General features: G+C 41.2%; 2 protein-coding genes and 1 long non-coding RNA gene across 3 annotated transcripts in view; 2 read left to right on the top strand and 1 right to left on the bottom strand.

The window, feature by feature from the left end:
- Positions 1–7,752, top strand: part of LOC121571876 (eyes absent homolog 3) — a 31,178-nt gene extending 23,426 nt beyond the window's left edge. Inside the window, exons 10-18 of the mRNA XM_041883645.2 lie at positions 263–443; positions 1,414–1,583; positions 2,030–2,113; positions 2,281–2,429; positions 2,604–2,764; positions 3,339–3,453; positions 3,602–3,723; positions 3,954–4,054; positions 4,249–7,752. Coding sequence (XP_041739579.2) covers positions 263–443; positions 1,414–1,583; positions 2,030–2,113; positions 2,281–2,429; positions 2,604–2,764; positions 3,339–3,453; positions 3,602–3,723; positions 3,954–4,054; positions 4,249–4,329 — 1,164 coding nt within the window. The 3' untranslated portion in view covers positions 4,330–7,752. The remainder of the gene's footprint in view (positions 1–262; positions 444–1,413; positions 1,584–2,029; positions 2,114–2,280; positions 2,430–2,603; positions 2,765–3,338; positions 3,454–3,601; positions 3,724–3,953; positions 4,055–4,248) is intronic.
- A 444-nt stretch (positions 7,753–8,196) lies between these two features.
- Positions 8,197–13,572, bottom strand: LOC123491470 (XK-related protein 8-like). Its single transcript, XM_045222259.1, has 3 exons — positions 13,340–13,572; positions 10,387–10,415; positions 8,197–8,291 (listed from the first exon to the last, which is right to left on the bottom strand). Exons 1-3 carry the CDS (start codon positions 13,564–13,566, stop codon positions 8,197–8,199), a joined length of 351 nt encoding a protein of 116 aa, XP_045078194.1. The 5' UTR covers positions 13,567–13,572.
- A 5,915-nt stretch (positions 13,573–19,487) lies between these two features.
- LOC123491534 lies at positions 19,488–20,501 on the top strand. The gene is made up of 3 exons (XR_006661365.1): positions 19,488–19,509; positions 19,692–19,728; positions 19,811–20,501. It is a non-coding gene; the product is annotated as an uncharacterized LOC123491534 (long non-coding RNA).
- The last annotated feature ends 203 nt before the right edge of the window (positions 20,502–20,704 follow it).

A 20,704-nucleotide genomic window follows, 5' to 3' on the forward strand; every position in this document is an offset into this window, starting at 1 on the left:
ATGACTCATGACTGCCCTAGTCTCTGTAGCAAAACGTCACTGGAGCATACGTCAAGTTACATCTCTATACAGAGCCTTCATTGTGTTGCATGGTCGTCACAATGCATTCACGGAGTATGTCTAATGGAGTATGGTTGCCTCACAAATGGCACCCTATTCCATACATAGTGCACTTTTGACCAGAGCCCTGTGGGACACAACCTGTAAATCCATCCTTGGATTGTTTCATATCCCTTCTCTGTATGCGTGTCTTGTGCTGCAGGAGTTCAGCAGCTATAACTCTCTGGGCCAGGCCCAGTTCCCTCAGTACTACGCCCCGCCTCCTAGCTACGTGCTCGCCGGCCAGCCCAATAGCGAAGGGAATGGATCCAGTGTGGGTGTGGCTGGCTATCCAGCCATCAAGACCGAGGGAAGTGCCTCCGCTGGACTGCCCAGCACTACAGGTACTTCAGCCTTACCTCATAACAATAGCTAGTACAGTCTTGCCTAGGGTTGGTAGGTTACAAAAGTTAACATAATTTGGGTAATTAACAAAATCAATGGTAACTTTGGTAATTTATACTGGAATAACTTTTAACAAATGTATTCGTATATAGTATACATTTTTTATATCGGTGTCATATTGTCCATGAGTTTCTAGTAGATAGACCAATATGATTCAAGAGAAAAGAGCCTAATTAATGAAAAAAGCATCTAATCAACGACAATCAACACACAATGACATTATTTTCAATTAACTCTGCAACTCTTCCAACTATTGACGTTTTTCACAACTGCCACCAGTTTGACGCCAAAACATTGATGACAAATACATATTGAAATAGTAAAATAAATGGGTGGGAAAAAAATATGAAGGATATTTCATGCATGGTTTATATTTAGGATAATGTTTTACAGCTTTGTTATTCTATTTTTATGTTAAAATCATCTTATTTAATATATTTTACATGCGATAAGGCCATATAGATGGCCAGAGATCATTAGACACCTGTAAAAAGCTGAAGTACCCAAAAGGGCCATTAGATGTCTTGTGATAGATTACATAAAATCCTTAAAAGATGCCAACATTCTGGTAGTTTAGCTGGTAAACCTCGAAAGTTTCCAGTAATATACCCTCCCTTTGCAACCTTAGTCTTACCTTTAGGACCATGCAGGTATCTATAGGTACTTCTGATCACTCCCATTATCGGTTTCACTCTGCCTTACCGTATGAATGTCAGTTCCATGTTTATAATATAGCTGGATGGATAACACTGGGATCCAGTAGTTATTGTGTTATCAACATTGCTTTGATTACGGGCTTGTTAGGCCATTTAGGCTGAGGTGTTCAACATTCAGAAACATGGAGGATTGTGTCAATGCTCAACTGAATTGTCAACTATCTATCCTCAACCTGTCTGCCCTCTCCCTCAGACCCGTCTCCACGTGAAAACCTCCCGACCGGAGTGGCCCTCCCGACAGGGGTGGCTCTCCCCACGGGGGCCCGGGACCAGGATGAGGCAGGGAGGAGGAACCCTGCTGGGAAGGCCAAGGGGAAGGCCAAGAAATCAGACAGCAACCAGCCCACTGACAACGACCTTGAGGTAACTATAGGACCCATATGAACAGAGATGCACAACCACTTACTCACTCACAGTCACATACACATTTACCAGCGACTCAGATGAGGGGTTCTTTTAAAGTAACTTTTTAGTAAAAATCTCACTTAAAAGTTCATAGTCTGTTAACTCGTACCCAAATAATGTAGTTGACTCATCCTATACTTATATTTGTGGCCAAAGCATAAATTAAAATAAAATAAAAAACACTTCAAAACCCCCACCTAAGACTGTTTTAAAAGATGCAGTCATTCATATACAGACGTACAAATTAACCAGCTACTCAGGTGACTGGTTCTTTGTCTTATTTATGTATCTGCTCTGGAAAATGTTATTTCATTTTTACATGTTCATGTAATTTTACAAGATTCATAATTTCTGATTAATCCCACTCCTTAGTTACTGACCCATTCCTCTCCCGTCTCTTTCAGAGAATCTTTCTATGGGATCTGGATGAAACCATCATCATATTCCACTCTCTACTCACCGGGTCCTTCGCTCAGAAGTTTGGCAAGGTGTGTCTTTGGGAATGATAAAAAACATTGGGGAAATCACAACAATCATGTTTTGAGCTATCATTTATTATTTTACACATCTGTGTAATAGAGATAATTTCTCTGTTGATATGTGGTAAGATTTCTATTGATATGAATATAACCTATGTCCTGTTGGGCCTGTGTAGGACCCTGCCACAGTACTGAACCTGGGTCTTCAGATGGAGGAGCTGATCTTTGAGCTGGCAGACACACACCTGTTCTTCAATGACCTGGAGGAGTGTGACCAGGTCCATGTTGAAGACATGGTTTCTGATGACAACGGACAGGATCTGAGGTATTGATATGTCTTCAGTTATGATGCTGCTGGATAAAACCAGTAAACGCAAGAGGCCATACTATTTAGCTAAATAATGATGATTTGTGATGCTTATATCAGGAAACGGTAGAGACTCAATGACCCTACTTTCCACGCTAGCCACATACAAACCTCTCATCCGCCTCCTCTCAGCACCTATAACTTCCTGGCGGACGGCTTCAACGGCCCCAGTGGTGGAGGGGCCCCAGGGGCCACCACTGGAGTCCAGGGTGGAGTGGAGTGGATGAGGAAACTGGCCTTCCGCTACCGCCGTCTAAAGGACATCTATAACGGATACAAAGGGAACGTGGGAGGTGAGAAGTGCGACTGCGTGTCAACTGTATTTGTGTTCAAATTCGAACTAATCACCGGACTGTGACTTACTGGGAAACCCTTAGGGCACGGCATCCAAACACTGATGACATCTGAATAGTTCCCCCAATATTACTTTGAGATGTTAGTTGATGCATTGTTCAAATAAAAACTGTATGCTTTTGTGTATTCTTGCCCTGTCATAGTATCGCCTGTGAGGAATATTCCTGTTTGTGCACAGTCATTTTATTTTTTTGTGTGTGGCATACTGGAATCTAGAATCTAACCAGACATTGATATAACAGCCAGATACCAATACATTATAAAAGAACAGGGAGATGATGGGGAGGTTGTAATTGTGTTCCTGCGCCATCTCCTGGTTGCTGTGGTAATAACACCTCTAAACGCCCAGCTCTGATATCATTGTTTTTGTATACATTTACATTTTAGTCATTTAGCAGATGCTCTTATCCAGAGCGACTTACAGTTAGTGAGTATACAGTATCATTGCAAGAAAGTGGTGATGCTATAATTGTGTGTTCTTGCGCCTATCCTGGTAATAACGCTCTCCTCTAGGCCTGCTGAGTCCCATGAAGAGGGAGCTACTCCTTCGACTGCAGTCTGAGATGGAAAATGTGACAGATGCCTGGCTCAGCACGGCACTCAAATCCTTGCTGCTCATCCAGTCCAGGTCAGCACAGTGAGATTGACGTTTTAGACAATCTGTATTCAAATTTTACAGTTTTTAACTTGATGTTTTTTAACAGAAATTTGGACAGTGTATAGTAGTGTAGTTTATTGTGGCCTTGCTCTCAGTGTGTGTGCATCCTTGTCCACAGGGGTAAGTGTATGAATGTCCTGGTGACGACCACCCAGCTAGTGCCTGCTCTGGCCAAGGTGCTGCTCTACGGCCTGGGGGACGTCTTCCCCATAGAGAACATTTACAGCGCCACCAAGATAGGTAAACTAAACCACTAACACATTTTTTTACATTTGAGTCATTTAGCAGACACTCTTTTCCAGATTGACTTACAGCAGTCCCCGTAGCTGTGGGGTTTAAAGGATTTGTATTTGATCCAAGGTGGATGAAATAGATTAAATCCAGAGTTTGAGTATCTCAGCTGAAAGTCAATCTACTAATGTGTGTGTGTCCTTATGTGACTATTTGCTTTTCCTGTGGTCTTTCTGTAGGGAAAGAGAGCTGCTTTGAGCGCATCGTCTCTCGCTTTGGGAAGAAGGTGACCTATGTGGTGGTAGGAGACGGTCGTGATGAGGAATTTGCAGCAAAACAGGTAGACCTATGTGCATTTGGGTATTGGCTGCATATTACAAGGTATTAAGACTGAACAAACAGCCGGCAGTACTTATTCTGTGTTGCATACAGTATGGCAAGTACTTCTGGTATTCACCATTTACACTCAACACTGCAGTAAATAAGTCTTGGTGTATTGATTTGACTGTTGGTTTCTCTGCTCTGTCTTTGCAGCACAACATGCCTTTCTGGCGTATCTCCACCCACGGGGACCTAGTATCCCTCCACCAAGCCCTGGAGCTAGACTTCTTGTAGAGCGGAAGAGATAGAGGTCTGACAGAGGGAAACAGTCAGTCACCCCTCTGTTCGCTTGTGGAGTGACTTATTATTATTATTATTATTAGGTACTCAGCTCCACCCCAGCCCTCTGAAACACGCACACACACCTACACACACACACACACTCTTACACAACTGCTGGCCCTAGTGAGTCAATCTTGCCCCAGTGTGATGGCCATGGACTGAACTGAGGTGGACTTTGGGATGGTAGTGGTTGGGAAGTAGACTGGACAGACATACTCTCTGATGCAGGGCTACCGCCCAGCATCACTCTCCCTATGGCAGCTATCCTAGCACTGGGGCACAACAGTCAGACAGACAGGACACGACTAAACGGAAGAAGGCAAACCTCTCGCTCTCTGGCTCCACAACCCACAGGCTGTTGTTCCTCTGGCTTCATCCCAAATGGCACCCTATTCCCTATGTAGTGCACTACTTTTGACCAAGTCGTGGGAAAAAATAGTGACTATACGGAAAAGGGTGCCATTTGGGACGTACACGCTCTCATTCGTGGATTGACCAAAGCAAAGGTCTGCAGCACTGTCAGGCATCACGGACGGACGCTTTGGGTTGTTTTAGAGCCCTCAGTTTCTCTTTCTGGAGGGTAGCTATACATGTATCAATGCTATATCTTTTTTTTTTAAAGGTTGTTTTGCACTCATTCCAAAGCTTAAACAGAAGTCAATGTTACTGAGGCAGCATTGATAGGGGTCGGTCATTGTTGTATTTTTTCTAAGTATATGATGAGATAGCTACTTAGGAATGACCTTCAATTGTCTTCTGGATATAACCTTTCTACTAGTTATACTCTAGTACTGACAATGTCCTCCATGGAGATAGAATGGTGGACTCATTATAAAACCACCCTTCTCTCAGCTGTCCCGACCTCTCCACTGTGTCAGACTTCAACAGCCTAACAGTCTTCGGTGGTCTTTTTACATAAACTGATGTGTGGTCAGACAATGACTCAATGAAGAACCTAACCTGTATTTCACTGCATGATATCTATGGACCCCAGGTTGCTGTATATTATTACCTAAGATAAGCCAAACCAGGCCTTTCTGTAAATTAACTTTAAAAGACCAAGAATGGGCCTTTGAAACAATGTGTAATTTCTTCAGTATTGTGCTGAAGTTCAATGTTTGTACATGTATACATAACCTTTAGAAGAAGCTGGGCTAACTGTTCCTCAGAGCACAGCCCTAAGTGTCCTTGAATTCCTGCAAAGAGATTTAAACTTGACAAAGAGCATTTAAAAGCAGTTCACTGAAAGGGATGGCAAATCGCACAATCCAATCACATGTTGTATAAGATACAGTGCAATTGTTATCTGTTATTGTTAAATACTGGAAATGCTGTTAGACCAAGTCACAGGAGGTCCTGATTACCTCACAACATGACAGATATTTTCCATCACAAAGATCAACTGCTTGTGTCATGGATAAATGAAAATGGGTGTAGGTCTCCATTGTAGAATCAATCTGTAGTTGATTTGCATGGTGTGGGTCACACCCAACCTCAAAACCCCAGATACCATTATTTCAATGTGGTGGTTAATTCACCAAAAATATTTGTGTGTTGATTTATTTCCCAAGAGTGATGTCGCAGTTTCCAAATACTTCACATTTTACTATAGTCATATTTGAATAGAGAAACAGCGGCATACAAAGATATTTCCCAAGTTGGTAATTCATCAGGTGAACTAGCTGGGGAATCCCCTCTAAATTTGCTATTGATTTGTGCAGGACCGATGCCCAAAAAATATACCGCCGCAGTCTGTTTGCAGTGTAGTCAGTCGGTCTACCCTCGTCATTATACATATTAGGAAAAACCAGGGATGACTGTGCAATACATTTCTGGTCAGTGGTAATGTTATGCCTGTTTATTAACTGGTCTATAGTTCAAGGGACATTTTGTTGCCGCATGTAGCTAGCTGGTCAAGAGAGGTGGTTAGAGGGTTGATATAATTAATCCCTGGTCCGTGTGAGATTACGACTAAACAATACTGAGCCTGAAGAAGATTAGGCATTTTTACACACCTGCAGCTTGACCGTTAAGAATGTGTTCTTTGTGTATTTGTTTGCGTCATTCTTGAGTGTCTTGTACATATTTATATTGTGCCTTTTTAACCATCTATATTGTATATGAATATATCATCTCTAAGGGAAATACTTAAGATGTGTTAAATGCATTATCAAACATGGTTGTTACACTTTAGTTTAAGTGTTTCTTATTTTATTACTCATACCTTTTTTTTAACCATTAATCGGTGCCGAAATATTTTATTTGTAACTATCAGTAACGCTGAAAAGCTTACTGTATGTGAATAATGTATTTTTTCCTTTTCACAAAGTTTTTATTTTCTTGTTTTGATTGTCTTGCCGGTGACATGTTACAGAGGAAATTCTCTCCTTTAATGACGATTCGCAGCTTTGTTCACCCAGTCGTAGCATCCTTCCCCTTGTTGAAAACAGAATCCCAATACTGTCACCTGTTAAATATTATTTTAGCATTTATGAGTCGCTGTGACTGGCTTTTACTGCTTAGACAATCAAATCTGTATCACATGGTACTTTGAATGGTGCCCAGATCCACCTCCTATGGTGAAGCATGTATATAGATTTGCAGTATGTTTGGTGTATGTTCGCCTGAAACGGTACATGTTACTACCTAATGGGAGTTAAGAGGAAATGGATGCATTGTAAAATTATGTATTAGATCCTTTGGAATGGCATTTTGTGAAGTTGACACAGACATTTGGAAATCAACATACCCCAACCAAAATCCCTTTGTGGCTGATTTTTCATTGTGAACTGATCATTAGATCATCTTTAGTTTTGTTTGTCTTTCACCCTTGGGTTGGTATGATTTTAGTTTGTTTGTCATGGTAGGTGTTTACGGTGCATGTATTTATATCAGTGATTTCAACAGTACTTTGTTGCTAACAAAATGTATGAATATGTAAGAGTTTTTTTTTTTTACTTATTTGCTGGGGCTGGGTCTGCTTTTTGCATTTCCTTTGGATTTGTGTTAAAGGCCAAGAACTATATACCATTTTATAAACTAACAAACCGTTTGTTGAAGTGCATTTTGACCAGTCTCTGTTGGCTGTCATGTAGAGTTATTTTCTAGTAACATTTCAACTGTCGAATGCAAGGTAGAGCTATGAAGGCACAGCTTTGTAGGGACATATCTGGCTCAACTTGATCATGTTATTTCTTGAATACTCAGCTATTGTGACTATCTTATGTAGGGAGAAAAAAAAAAGCCTAGACAATAAAACATGTAAGGACTTTTTTGTATGGGACTGGAACACTGTTGAAGGCCCAATAAGGTTGTCCTGTGTATAATAAGAACATGCAAGGCAATGTAAATACAAATAAAATAACTTTGAAAGTGCCTGGTTTTCATTGTCTATGTACATTTATGGTTCTAGTGTTTGCATACAAACAAAATACAAATACTGTACATAAAGTGCTTCAGAACCTCACTAGCAGCTGTATGAAAAGTGTTTTTTATGAGAGATGACATTCTTATAAAATCCCATGAGGTTTTTACCATCTAATCCTAAAATGTCCACACTGGAGGCCCTGCTAACGTTTCAGGAAGTAACCCTGATCAGCCTTGGTCATGAGACTGCAGTAATAAGAACTTCATGACCCTGATACACATTTCTGTAATGTTTACCCTGCTATGGGAAGCCCAATTCGTCTGACTAATAGTTTGCCCATCTGACTTCAGAGGCTCCGGCCCCTTCCTCCTCTATGCTGGCTCCAGCTCCGATGGAGTCTACCACCGGCTCGGTTCAATCGTCGGCAGCTCAGAGATGTTTAGGTTTCCAGATTAACCACCTTGTGCTATCCTAGGGCGCGGGTTAAGGATATTACTCAGCTGCTTCCTTCCATACTTCCCCAGAGGCTGGGGGCTCTTCAAGTTGGCTGCTCAAGCAGGATTTTAAAGAGCTAATAACTTTGAAAGACTCAGGACAGCGGTTGATCATCTTTGCAAATTGATCTCAGTGATCACTGTCCTATTGCATGTATTAACCCTTTGATGCGTACGATCGCATATTTGTGATTGTTGAGTGGTCCCTGCAGCGTACCATCACAAATATGTGATTGGAACAGTAGCAACAGAATGTATGATGCAACAAACGCGTCTGAAAAGCATTTAAACAATGTTTTGTACTGATGGGAAATAAAGGTCTCCACAACTTTATTCCTAAATTTCACCTTTTATTGTAAAAGATAAATGCGAACTTCCTCATCCAAGCGTCACACGGAACAGATCCACAGCCAAACACATTCCATAAACCAGTCTAAATTACAGGTTGCGCTGACAAACAAAACATAAGTTAGGGACCTAACAGCTAGACTTGTTTACAATGTTCCACATCTCTGGTGAGCACAAGGGAGAAATGCAATATTGTTTAGAAAAGAGATGCATGTCAGCTAAATTAACAGCAGTTAAATTCTTTATGACGGCAGCCATGTTTGTTTATGTTTGACAAGCAAAAACTCCCTAATCCCAGAATGCCATTCACTATAAGATGCAAATAAACAAAAAAATCAAAGATAGCTGCACCCATTGCCTGAAAAATATTAATTTGGCATATTACAAATCTTCGATGTACTTGTTACAGTGTATACAAGAACCGGAGCACATGACTTGACAAGTCGTTTACCGTTTTTGACAAAATCACAAAGCAAATAAAATGTTATCACCTCACAGATAATCACCCCAAATAAAAGCCTACTGCATTGCTTAACCGTAGCGCGAAAGCTAAACAGGGTTGCCAAGTTTGGATGAAACCATTTTATGGGGGTTTGTGGGGGGGGTTCATTTCATTTGTGGGGGGTTTTCAAAGCCATGGGGAATAGAAATGGGGTAAGGTATCGTGGGGGGATATGATGCAAGAAATATTACTATGAGGGGGGATTTATCAATAAATGGGGGGCAAACACAGGATAAGTTAAATAAATAAAAAAAACTGGAAAGGGGGGCCCTGAGCTGGCAACCCTGAGGTACCAAATCTACAATCTGATGCCATGTTCAAAACAACTGGGAACTCGGAAATCTCCGACTTCAGTGCGTTCAAGACAAATGGGAATGAGCTCCGACTGGGAAAAATCATTTTGAACGGTCATCCAACTCGGGAACTCTGGCCTCTTTCTAGAGCTCCAACTTTCCGACCTGAAGATCACTGACATCATGATTTGACCTCATATTTTTCAGAGTTCCCAGTTGTCTTAAGCACCATAAGTCAGTCGAGTGAACCATCCCTTCATAAGTCAGTCGAGTGAACCATCCCTTCACCTCGTTTTGTCATAACATCTTTGGTCTGACAGACACTTACGTGACAACCAGAATGCATTGTATGATGTCAACAAACATGGCGCCACACATAGCTGGCAAATAGTTTAGCATTAGCTCATCATAATCAGTACAACCTTCAAAAAGTTATTTAAACACACATCATGTGTCCATTTCAATCTATGCAAGAATCGGAATGGATGATTTGTCACCAGTAATAAATAAATATGCCATTTAGCAGACGCTTTTATCCAAAGCGACTTACAGTCATACTTGAAAACATGAATAAAACAGTAAATACACTACCGGTCAAAAGTTTTAGAACACCTACTCACTCATTCAAGGGTTTTTACATTGTAGAATAATAGTGAAGACATCAAAACTATGAAATAGCACATATGGAATCATGTAGTAACCAAAAAAAGTGTTAAACAAATCAAAATATATTTTATATTTGAGATTCTTCAAATAGCCACCCTTTGCCTTGATGACAGCTTTGCACACTCTTGGCATTCTCTCAACCAGCTTCACCTGGAATGCTTTTGCAAAAGTATTGACGGAGTTCCCACATATGCTGAGCACTTGTTGGCTGCTTTTCCTTCACTCTGCGGTCCAACTCATCCCAGACCATCTCAATTGGGTTGAGGTCGGGTGATTGTGGAGGCCAGGTCATCTGATGCAGCACTCCATCACTCTCCTTCTTGATAAAATAGCCCTTACACAGCCTGGAGGTGTGCTGGGTCATTGTCCTGTTGAAAAACAAATGATAGTTAAAAATAAAATAAATAAATAAAATAAATATGCCATTTAGCAGACGCTTTTATCCAAAGCGACTTACAGTCATGTGTGCATACATTTTTACGTATGGGTGGTCCCGGTGATCGAACCCACTACCCTGGCGTTACAAGCGCCATGCTCTACCAATTGAGCTACAGAGTTCCACTAAGCCCAAACCAGATGGGATGGCGTATCGCTGTAGAATGCTGTGGTAGACATGCTGGTTAAGTGTGCCTTGAATTATAAATAAATCACAGACAGTGTCACCAGCAAAGCACCCCCACACTATAACACCTCCTCCTCCATGCTTTACGGTGGGAAATACACATGCGGAGATCATCCGTTCACCCACACCGCGTCTCACAAAGACACGGCGGTTGGAACCAAAAATCTCCAATTTGGACTCCAGACAAAAGGACACATTTCCACCGGTCTAATGTCCATTGCTCGTGTTTCTTGGCCCAAGCAGGTCTCTTCTTCTTATTGGTGTCCTTTAGTAGTGGTTTCCAGTGGCGGCTCCTGAAAAAATTCTCAGGGGGGGCAATTTTTCTGATGATTTAGGTGACCTACACACATTTTAAAAAAGATATGTCCAGCAACAACATGAAGACAGGGGCAGCATATAAGTCAATACCAGAAGCATTTATTGACTGATCTCAAAAGTGTTGGCTTACCAGGGTTGGTGGAGCCCTCAGTTTCATCTTTGCCTCGCAAAGCTAACTCAAACACTCCGCAAAACTTCACATACTGGATTAGCCGGCTGAGGATGTGGCGGTTCTTGCTAATGTCGTAGTAAATATATTTGTTATAGTGAATATGGAATATGATATGTTGAGTAAAATGTTGTGCTAAGATCTATTTAGGTCAGGAGCTGGTTATAAGTTCTGTTCCTATCCAATAACAATGGACAAAAGGGTCATATCTTGTCAGCCTTGTCAGTTTCAGTTCTCCAGTAAACTTGTGATTATCAACACTAACCTCATCGTTGTGGCGGCGGACAGCTAGCCTGTATCCCTCATCCAGTTGAGTGGGAATGTTCACTCTCCCCAAAGCAGACAATCTCAAACAGCTATCCATGTGGGTCTTTGACAGCTCATGTTTCTTAATCTTTCCTGAAAGATGGTGCATGTCCGTTACACACCAGTCGCTGTCCAAGCGGTGCTGTCTGCCGTGCCGCCTTCAGGGTGAAAGAGTAAGCAGGGGGTAGCAGAAGACTGCATTAGCTACATCGCAGCCTGCTAGCCAGGTTTTTCGTTCGTACCAATTTTTGGAAAATCCTCGGGTGTAGGACTTCCCCCCTTTAGTAGAAACCTGTTCAATTATTAAATTTGGTCTGGGAGGTCCTAATTGTTTCGTTGCCAATTTATCTTCATTTGTTCGCCGACAAAAAGGAACTTCTTTCAAAGACACAATCGAGTTGCACTGAAGCCTAGCCATTTTGATAGTAGTAGTGAATTGATTGATGCTGCTACCCGCTCTTTTCTTAGTTACGTTCATGGTTATGTTACGTATGACGAAAGCGCGTAAGTGCAAGCCCTCAGAAACCCATAGAGATTGTATTGAAAGCTCTGATATTTGAAAAAAATAGATTTGACATGGGAGTCTATGACAGACTTCTGGGCGATTTTCAACCTGACTGAAATCGCCCCAAAAGGGGGGGGGGGCCATTTGAAGCACGACTTTAGCCTGATTGGACATTTAGTGGCACTGTGGCAGATCAGACGTCTAGATTACAACACTGATAACTACTGTTGCCGTGATATAATTGATTAGAAAAAAAATCCCTTCCTTTTCCCGTTTGGCAGTGCGTCGCCCATATCGCCCTATTGAACACACCGCCCCTGGTGGTTTCTTTGAAGCAATTCGACCATGAAGGCCTGATTCACACAGTCCCCTCTGAACAGTTGATGTTGAGATGTGTCTGTTACTTGAACTATGTGAAGCATTTATTTGGGCTGCAATTTCTGAGGCTGGTAACTCTAATGAACTTATCCTCTGCAGCAGAGGTAACTCTGGGTCTTCCATTCCTGTGGTGGTCCTCATGAGAGCCAGTTTCATAATAGCGCTTGATGGTTTTTGCAACTGCATTTGAAGAAACTTTCAAAGTTCTTGAAATGTTTCGTATTGACTGACCTTCATGTCTTTAGGTAATGACGGACTGTCATTTCTCTTTGTTTATTTGAGCTGCTCTTGCCATAATATGGACTTGGTATTTTACCAAATATGGTTATCTTCTGTATACCCCACTCCTTTGTCACAACTGATTGGCTCAAACGCATTAAGAAGGAAAGAAATTCCACAAATTAACTTTTAAGAAGGCACACCTGTTAATTGAAATGCATTCCAGGTGACTACCTCGTGAAGCTGGTTGAGAGAATGCCAAGAGTGTGCAAAGCTGTCATCAAGGCAAAGGGTGGCTATTTGAAGAATCTCAAATATAAAATATATATTGATTTGTTTAACACTTTTTTGGTTACTACATGATTCCGTATGTGTTATTTCATAGTTTTGATGTCTTCACTATTATTCTGCGATGTAGAAAATAGTTTTAAAAAATAAAGAAAAACCCTTGAATGAGTAGTTGTTCTAAAACTTTTGATCGGTAGTGTACAACTGACAATGTACTCTGGAATGTTTATGTCTCATTTCAAACATGGTATTAGGCAATCGTATTTGCTGTACCTTTCCTGTCAGCGGGGACTATTTATTTTAACTGCAACACAATCAGTGGAGCAGACTGCAGAAAAGGAGCCTTGCTTGCTAGACTCACAAGGACTGTGAAAACAACCTTTTTAGGTTATAAACACAGCCTGTGCTGTTTCCAGTTCAACACCAAGTTATAAACACAGCCTGTGCTGTTTCCAGTTCAACACCAAGTAAACACAGTTTACTCCACCTGAGGTAAACTCCCATCTGGAAAACATGGAGGATCTTGAGACAGCAGAGGTTCTTCACAAGGCTCTCAGTCCTGGTCTCAGTCCCCTCCTTGTCATAGTGGTGCCACAGCCAGCTGAAAGCCTGGACCAGTGCCGAGGAACCTAGGAGTAGGAACACCAGCAGTCCCATGAACACATAGGCCTCTTCCTGATAAAAAGACACCACCGCACACGCGTCCAGTCCCATGTCCAGGAGAAAGAACACCAGACCACCGACTGTCAACAGGAAGTAGTCAGATACTGGGTACTTGAAGAGAGGACTTCCCCCGTCCTCCTCTCATGATTTGATTTGATTTAAAAAAAAATGTTTAGTCATTTAGCAGACGCTCTTATCCAGAGCGACTTACAGTTAGTGCGTGCATACATTCCTAAACCTAAATTCCACACTTTTGCGGTTGCTCTAGCATTTAACTACCCAATGAAAAAAAAGGAAAGAAAAAAGCCACAGCCGCTACTTGTGACACCTGCTCACTGAGCGACCTATCGACTGTGAAACTCAAAGTACGCAAATAGAAGAAGTCCAGACGGTTTTCAAGTACACACACTTCCAAACAAATCCCCACGCCTCCAACATGTTTTGTGGATGGACAAGAGAAATATGTAAAGCACATGTGCATACAACAGAGAGTATTTAATGATGTACACAACCTGAGAAGATAATAAAAGAAAAGAAAATAACAAAGTTACAGAAGTCACTATGGATCCTCATGTACTTACAGTTAAAGTACAAATGTTCAATACTTGCTACTGCACTTCAATTGACATGTTTGAAGACAGAGGCGTGTGAGCATTACTGATATGCCCACACACAGCCTGGTCTCATAGACTACACGTAACATAGTAAAACGAAATCCAGGACACTCAAAATAGTCTGATATGTTATGTTTGGGATGGTTACATAAAAAAAGGCAAAAACACAGACGTCTAGCTAGCCACAGTATGAAAATGTATGCACTCACTAACTGTAAGTCGCCCTGGATAAGAGCGTCTGCTAAATGACTAAAATGTAAATGTTGTGTATTTGAATCGCATCACGGATAACTTTAGCATTTTAGCTAATTAGCTACTTTGCAACTACTTACACATGTTTAGATACTTTGCTACTTCCCTTATCCCTAACCTTAACCCTTTTAGCCAACCTTCCCCTTCCCCTAACCGTAACCTTAACCCTTTAACCTAACTTCTAACCTTAACCCTAACCTTAGCCCTAACCCCTAACCCTATCCCTAGCCTAGCTAACTTTAGTGTTAGCCACCTAGCCACCTAGCTAACATTAGCAACAACAAATTGTAATTCATAACATATCATACGAATTGTAATTCATAACATATCATAAGAAATGGATGATGGACATCCACAAATTAATACATACCATACGAAATGTAACATATTTTACTAAATGGAGGGTCTCGAATTTACTTATGGAATAATACGAAAAGAGAGGCGCCAGTATCAAACATTAGTTTGCAATTTAGTCATATAAAAACTGGCGCACCAGCATTTTCCAGCCCTAACGCCAGGTTCTGCAATTTACCTGTCTAACATCAGCTCGCTTGTGCTGAGGTGGTGGAGGGGTGGAAATATTTGAGGTGCGTCCTTAAAAAAATTTACACAAAATAATTTGGTTAATAGGGCAGTGAATCTGCTGTACCAGACACACATTTCTCTCTAGATATTATTTTGAAGACACACCTGTAAGTAAACACGGGAGTCTTATTTAGTTGATAGTCATCTGTTGTATTTTGCATGTCATGTATTCCATGTACACTGTTATTGTACAGTGGGGGAAAAAAGTATTTAGTCAGCCACCAATTGTGCAAGTTCTCCCACTTAAATAGATGAGAGAGGCCTGTAATTTTCATCATAGGTACACGTCAACTATGTCAGACAAATTGAAAAAAAAAAAATCCAGAAAATCACATTGTAGGATTTTTAATGAATTTATTTGCAAATTATGGTGGAAAATATGTATTTGGTCACCTACAAATAAGCAAGATTTCTGTCTCTCACAGACCTGTAACTTCTTCTTTAAGAGGCTCCTCTGTCCTCCACTCGTTACCTGTATTAATGGCACCTGTTTGAACTTGTTATCAGTATAAAAGACACCTGTCCACAACCTCAAACAGTCACACTCCAAACTCCACTATGGCCAAGACCAAAGAGCTGTCAAAGGACACCAGAAACAAAATTGTAGACCTGCACCAGGCTGGGAAGACTGAATCTGCAATAGGTAAGCAGCTTGGTTTGAAGAAATCAACTGTGGGAGCAATTATTAGGAAATGGAAGACATACAAGACCACTGATAATCTCCCTCGATCTGGGGCTCCACGCAAGATCTCACCCCGTGGGGTCAAAATGATCACAAGAACGGTGAGCAAAAATCCCAGAACCACACGGGGGGACCTAGTGAATGACCTGCAGAAAGCTGGGACCAAAGTAACAAAGCCTACCATCAGTAACACACTATGCCGCCAGGGACTCAAATCCTGCAGTGCAAGACGTGTCCCCTTGCTTAAGCCAGTACATGTCCAGGCCCGTCTGAAGTTTGCTAGAGTGCATTTGGATGATCCAGAAGAGGATTGGGAGAATGTCATATGGTCAGATGAAACCAAAATAGAACTTTTTGGTAAAAACTCAACTCGTCGTGTTTGGAGGACAAAGAATGCTGAGTTGCATCCAAAGAACACCATACCTACTGTGAAGCATGGGGGTGGAAACATCATGCTTTGGGGCTGTTTTTCTGCAAAGGGACCAGGACGACTGATCCGTGTAAAGGAAGGAATGAATGGGGCCATGTATCTTGAGATTTTGAGTGAAAACCTCCTTCCATCAGCAAGGGCATTGAAGATGAAACGTGGCTGGGTCTTTCAGCATGACAATGATCCCAAACACACCGCCCGGGCAACGAAGGAGTGGCTTCGTAAGAATCATTTCAAGGTCCTGGAGTGGCCTAGCCAGTCTCCAGATCTCAACCCCATAGAAAATCTTTGGAGGGAGTTGAAAGTCTGTGTTGCCCAGCGACAGCCCCAAAACATCACTGCTCTAGAGGAGATCTGCATGGAGGAATGGGCCAAAATACCAGCAACAGTGTGTGAAAACCTTGTGAAGACTTACAGAAAACGTTTGACCTGTGTCATTGCCAACAAAGGGTATATAACAAAGTATTGAGAAACTTTTGTTATTGACCAAATACTTATTTTCCACCATAATTTGCATATAAATTCATTAAAAATCCTACAATGTGATTTTCTGGATTTTCTTTTCTCATTTTGTCTGTCATAGTTGACGTGTACCTTTGATGAAAATTACAGGCCTCTCTCATCTTTTTAAGTGGGAGAACTTGCACAATTGGTGGCTGACTAAATACTTATTTTCCCCACTGTATGTGTGTTTATTCTTACTAATACATCTTATTAGTTGATTTGAGTAAATGCATTCCTCGTTTATAAAGTAAACTCTTTGATTGACTATACCTTCATAATTGAGTAGGTACAGTTGAAGTTTACATACACTTAGGTTGGAGTCATTAAAACTCGTTTTTCAACCACTCCACAAAATTCTTGTTAACAAACTATAGTTTTGGCAAGTTGGTTAGGACATCTACTTTGTGCATGACACAAGTAATTTTTCCAACAATTGTTTACAGACAGATTATTTCACTTATTATTCACTGTATCACAAATCCAGTGGGTCAGAAGTTTACATACACTAAGTTGACTGTGCCTTTAAACAGCTTGGAAAATTCCAGAAAACGATGTCATGGGTTTATAAGCTTCTGATAGGCTAATTGACATAATTGGAGTCAATTGGAGGTGTACCTGTGGATGTATTTCAAGGCCTACCTCCAAACTCAGTGCCTCTTTGCTTGACATCATGGGAAAATCAAAAGAAATCAGCCAAGACCTCAGAAAAAAAATGGTAGACCTCCACAAGTCTGGTTCATCCTTGGGAGCAATTCCCAAATGCCTGAAGGTACTACGTTCATCTGTACAAACAATAGTACGCAGGTATAAACACCATGGGACCACGCAGCTGTCATACCGCTCAGGAAGGAGACACGTTCTGTCTCCTAGAGATTAACGTACTTTGGTGCGAAAAGTGCAAATCAATCCCAGAACAAGAGCAAAGGACCTTGTGAAGATGCAAAATACTCTGTAATGTCAAAGTCGAAGAATAAAAATGTGATTTTGTTCAGGCAAGCCCAAATTAGTTCAGGAGTAGAATCTGGCTTAACAAATCACATAATACGTTACATTGACTCACTCTGTGTGAAATAATAGGGGTTGACATGATTTTTTAATGAGTAAACATTCCTCTGTCCCCCATACATACATCTGTAAAGCCCCTCAGTCAAGTATTGAATTTCAAGCAAAAATTAAACCAGGGGCGCAACTTTCACTGCAGACGAGGGGGACATGTCCCCAACTGTCACGACTTCCGCCGAGGCTGCCTCCCGTCCTTGTTCGGGCAGGTTTCGTCGTCAGCGGCTTACTAGCTGCTGCCGATCCATTTATCATCACTCCACTTGTCTTGTCTAATTAATCACACACACCTGGTCCTTATCACCAATTAGTCATTGTATAAGTGTTCCCTCTGCTTCCTTGTCTGTGTGGGTGATTGTTTGTTGTGAGCTGTGTGTAGCGCGGTTGAGCTACCCTTACCTTGTTGTTGGCAGGGTAGTATTTTCCCCTGTGCCTGAGTGTTGTTGTCGCATGCTTGCGCAACTGTTTATCGACGGAATAAACTATTTGGATGCGTATTACTCTCCTGCGCCTGACTCCTATCACACGCATCACACCCACACATTCTGAAATTGCATTTTTATCCCCCCCAGTTTTAGCATTGGAATGTGATACAAACGCGGCCGCAGTGTGCTTTAGGACCGTGCGGAAACCACAGAGCGGGCTGACAGGCTATGTGAAGGCAAAGCTTCTGGAAGGCTGGCTGGACCAGCACAAGAGAGTTGAGCATGGTTCAGTGTGTTCAAGGTAACTGCTGTTTAACTTAACAGAAAAAAAAAAAAGTGTTTATTCGCAGTTCTGAGCTAGTATTGTAACTGACATGTAACGTTAGCTAATGTTTCATACCCTCTCGACTGAGGTAAATGAATAAGCTACGGTAGTGAGTAGCTACCACAGCCAAGTCAGCTCTAGCCTCTAGTTATCTGTCAGATGGCGATATGAGGTGGCTATTATTACTATTATTAGGGATTTATTATTCTCCTAAACTGATGGGATGACTAACTTAGAAATAATGCATTCTTGACTGGGCTAATGTAGGCTGTGACACCTGGCAAGGCTGTGATTGATGTGAAGAGAAGATAAGGATTGTGTCTTCAAATGCTAGACTATAATAGTTCATTGTGATTTATGAGTCTTCCTTTGACATGGGAATGATGTCTAAGGGAGCTGGCTCTGCTCACTATGACAGGTTGTTATGATAATCTTGTGTCTGGCTGGAGTGTGTAACAAAGGGCGCCGAAGAGATGAGACCAACCCCCTGCATCAACGGATTGGCTGAGAAAGTTTAAACCACGCTCAAGTCTTTACTCTAATTGGCCAGCAGAGAAGTGGGAAACTTCCTCTGTGTAGTATTTGGGTATTGTTTCTGGAGCAATGTGTTAGTTCTCTGGGATGTCCTGCGAGGCATGTCAGAGAGCCCGTATATACGAAACATCATATTTACCATTGAAGGTTTTTGCATTAATTAAAATAACTAGTATACCTTAGAAGTCGTGTTGACCTCTTTTGTTCCTGATACCAGATTTGAATTGACGCGACTTTGACAATTGGTGACACCCGTCGTGGTCTGGTAGAAGGGACTTCGCTGGATACTTTCCGGCCCATTGGTCATCTCTTTCATTGGACTGTGTTTCACAAAAAGTCCGGACAAAATTAAAGGTAAGCAGATGCCTATTGTTAAATAACTGAAAATCTGCAAATTGGCTTTATTCAAATTAATTTTGTGAAACAACTGTCTGATGTAAGTGAACTAAATTATGAAACTATTATGAGTAGACAAGCACAATATTGTGACATGCAAACCTTTGCTAAATGTGATGTTTAAAAAACATGGTACCAGAGAGTATTTGTTCTATCGGCAAGGTCCGTAACTACGAGGGTACGGCTAGGTTCGGAGAAAATACTGACATCTATCGGCAAGGTCCGTAACTGCGAGGGTACGGCTAGGTTCGAAGGTACAGGGATTAATTGGCTTAGGTAATTGCTATCGGCAAGGTTCGTAACTACGAGAGTACGACTAGGTTCGAAGAATTACACCGGCAAGGTCCGTAACTACGAGGATACGGCTAAGGTTCGGGAAATTTTAGATAATACTGGTGACTGGCAAGGTCCGTAACTAAGGGTTGCGGCTAGGTTCAGCACAGTGTTTTGAATAAAATAGACGCGGCTGTAATACTGGTGACTGGCAAGGTCCGTAACTAAGGGTTGCGGCTAGGTTCAGCACAGTGTTTTGAATAAAATAGAAGAGGCTGTGTGCCCAAATAGATTGTGTGTGGAACATGGGTGTAATTGATGACTGTGTGACATATTTGACTGTATGATAGGATTATGACTGTGTATTGTGAGTGAGGGCGATAACTGTGCACTATTTTTGCTGGGTGATAACTGTATACTACGTTTAACTGTGTACCATTTTTGACTGTGAATACAAAGAATATTTTAAAAAAACAGTAAATAATGAGAAATGCAATTAGGAACTAAAGTTTAAAGTGTGCGTTAACAAAAAACACCCATAGGAGGTACTATAAAAGTTAGACAGTGCGAGTGTTGTCGGATGCATGAAAGTGTGAATGATAAACCTGTATACCTTGATAGAAAACAAATTGGGAATCAAAAGACGTTTGTGGCTGACCAAACGGTATAATTTGGGAATAAATGTTGGATTTGTGGTTACTCAAACCATATAACCCGTCAGTAACAATCGAAAACATGAAATGAAAAGTTAAGAATGAGTGTGACTGAACTAAAACGGTTGAATTGATATATTGAAATATAACGTTTGGTGTTTGAAATAGCATAATACTGCTTTTGAATAGTTGTGTCGAAACAATTCGGTTTAGTATTTGATTTGAGGTTTGATGTTTGACATAGAATAATACTGGTTTTAGGTGCTTGGTTTGGGCTATTTGGTTTATTATTTGATTTAACGTTTGATGTTTGACCGTGCAAAATACTGGTTAAACAATTAGACCGAAATAATTCGGTGCACCAACTTTAACTAATTAGGTGGGAATTATTTGATTTAAATAAATGGACTGGAGTACTTTGAGTAACGGCGGAATATTGGAGGCGCGCTGGGACGAG

Source organism: Coregonus clupeaformis, chromosome 8 (genome assembly GCF_020615455.1).
Source record: "Coregonus clupeaformis isolate EN_2021a chromosome 8, ASM2061545v1, whole genome shotgun sequence".
NCBI lineage: Eukaryota > Metazoa > Chordata > Actinopteri > Salmoniformes > Salmonidae > Coregonus > Coregonus clupeaformis.

Excerpts from the sequence above, each read along its gene's own strand:
- LOC123491470 (XM_045222259.1), bottom strand. The coding sequence starts at position 13,566 with ATGGGACTGGACGCGTGTGCGGTGGTGTCTTTTTATCAGGAAGAGGCC. Across the intron at positions 10,416-13,339 it reads CAGATGGGAGTTTACCTCAG|GACAATGACCCAGCACACCT; the intron begins GTGGAGTAAACT and ends GTTTTTCAACAG. Across the intron at positions 8,292-10,386 it reads CCAGCACACCTCCAGGCTGT|CCAACTTGAAGAGCCCCCAG; the intron begins GTAAGGGCTATT and ends CTGCTTGAGCAG.